The 691-nt window shown below is 47.8% G+C and overlaps 1 protein-coding gene across 1 annotated transcript; it reads left to right on the top strand.

Moving 5' to 3' along the window:
* Positions 1-27: 27 nt before the first annotated feature.
* On the top strand, positions 28-687 carry LOC106725272 (olfactory receptor 56A4-like; the record flags this gene model as incomplete). Its single annotated transcript, XM_014535822.1, has 1 exon — positions 28-687. A coding segment is annotated over one exon (660 nt), but the record flags the coding sequence as incomplete, so codon positions are not given.
* Between the last annotated feature and the right edge of the window lie 4 nt (positions 688-691).

Raw genomic sequence — 691 nt, 5'->3', positions numbered from 1 at the left:
ATGCACAGTTTTTGAGAATGATGATTCTGGCAGGTCCTGCTCATCTTCTGGTTCAACATGAAGCCCATCAGCTTTGCTGGTTGTTTCCTGCAGATGTTCATCATGAATACATTCCTTCCCATGGAGTCCTCCACCTTTCTAGTCATGGCCTATGACCGCTATGTAGCTATCTGCCACCCACTTCGCTACCCATCCCTCATCACTGAACAGTTTGTCATTAATGCGGCCATTTTCATTGTCTTGCGAAATTTTCTGGCCACACTGCCCACACCTGTTCTGGCTGCCAGGCTCAACTACTGTGCCAGCAATGTGGTGGAGAACTGCATCTGTGCCAACATCTCTGTGGCAAAGCTTTCCTGTGGGGATATTTACCTAAATAAACTCTACCAGTTTGTGAGTGTTTGGTGCCTACTGGGTTCTGATCTGGTACTCATCTTACTATCCTACTGCTTCATCCTGAGGGCTGTGATGCGTCTGCAGTCAGGAGGTGCAGCCACCAAGGCCTTGAGTACTTGTGGTTCCCACCTCATTCTTATACTATTCTTCTATACATTGCTGCTGGTATTCATCTTCACAAACAAGGCAGGAAAGAAGGTGCCCTCAGAGGTACCCATTCTTCTCAATGTCTTGCATCACCTTATCCCACCAGCCCTGAACCCCATTGTTTATGGAGTGCGAACCCAGGAGATCA

Source organism: Myotis brandtii, unplaced genomic scaffold (genome assembly GCF_000412655.1).
Source record: "Myotis brandtii unplaced genomic scaffold, ASM41265v1 C41521536, whole genome shotgun sequence".
In the NCBI taxonomy this organism is placed as follows: domain Eukaryota; kingdom Metazoa; phylum Chordata; class Mammalia; order Chiroptera; family Vespertilionidae; genus Myotis; species Myotis brandtii.
The sequence above is the reverse complement of the archived record's forward strand: the minus strand, read 5'-3'. Positions and strand labels throughout refer to the sequence as shown.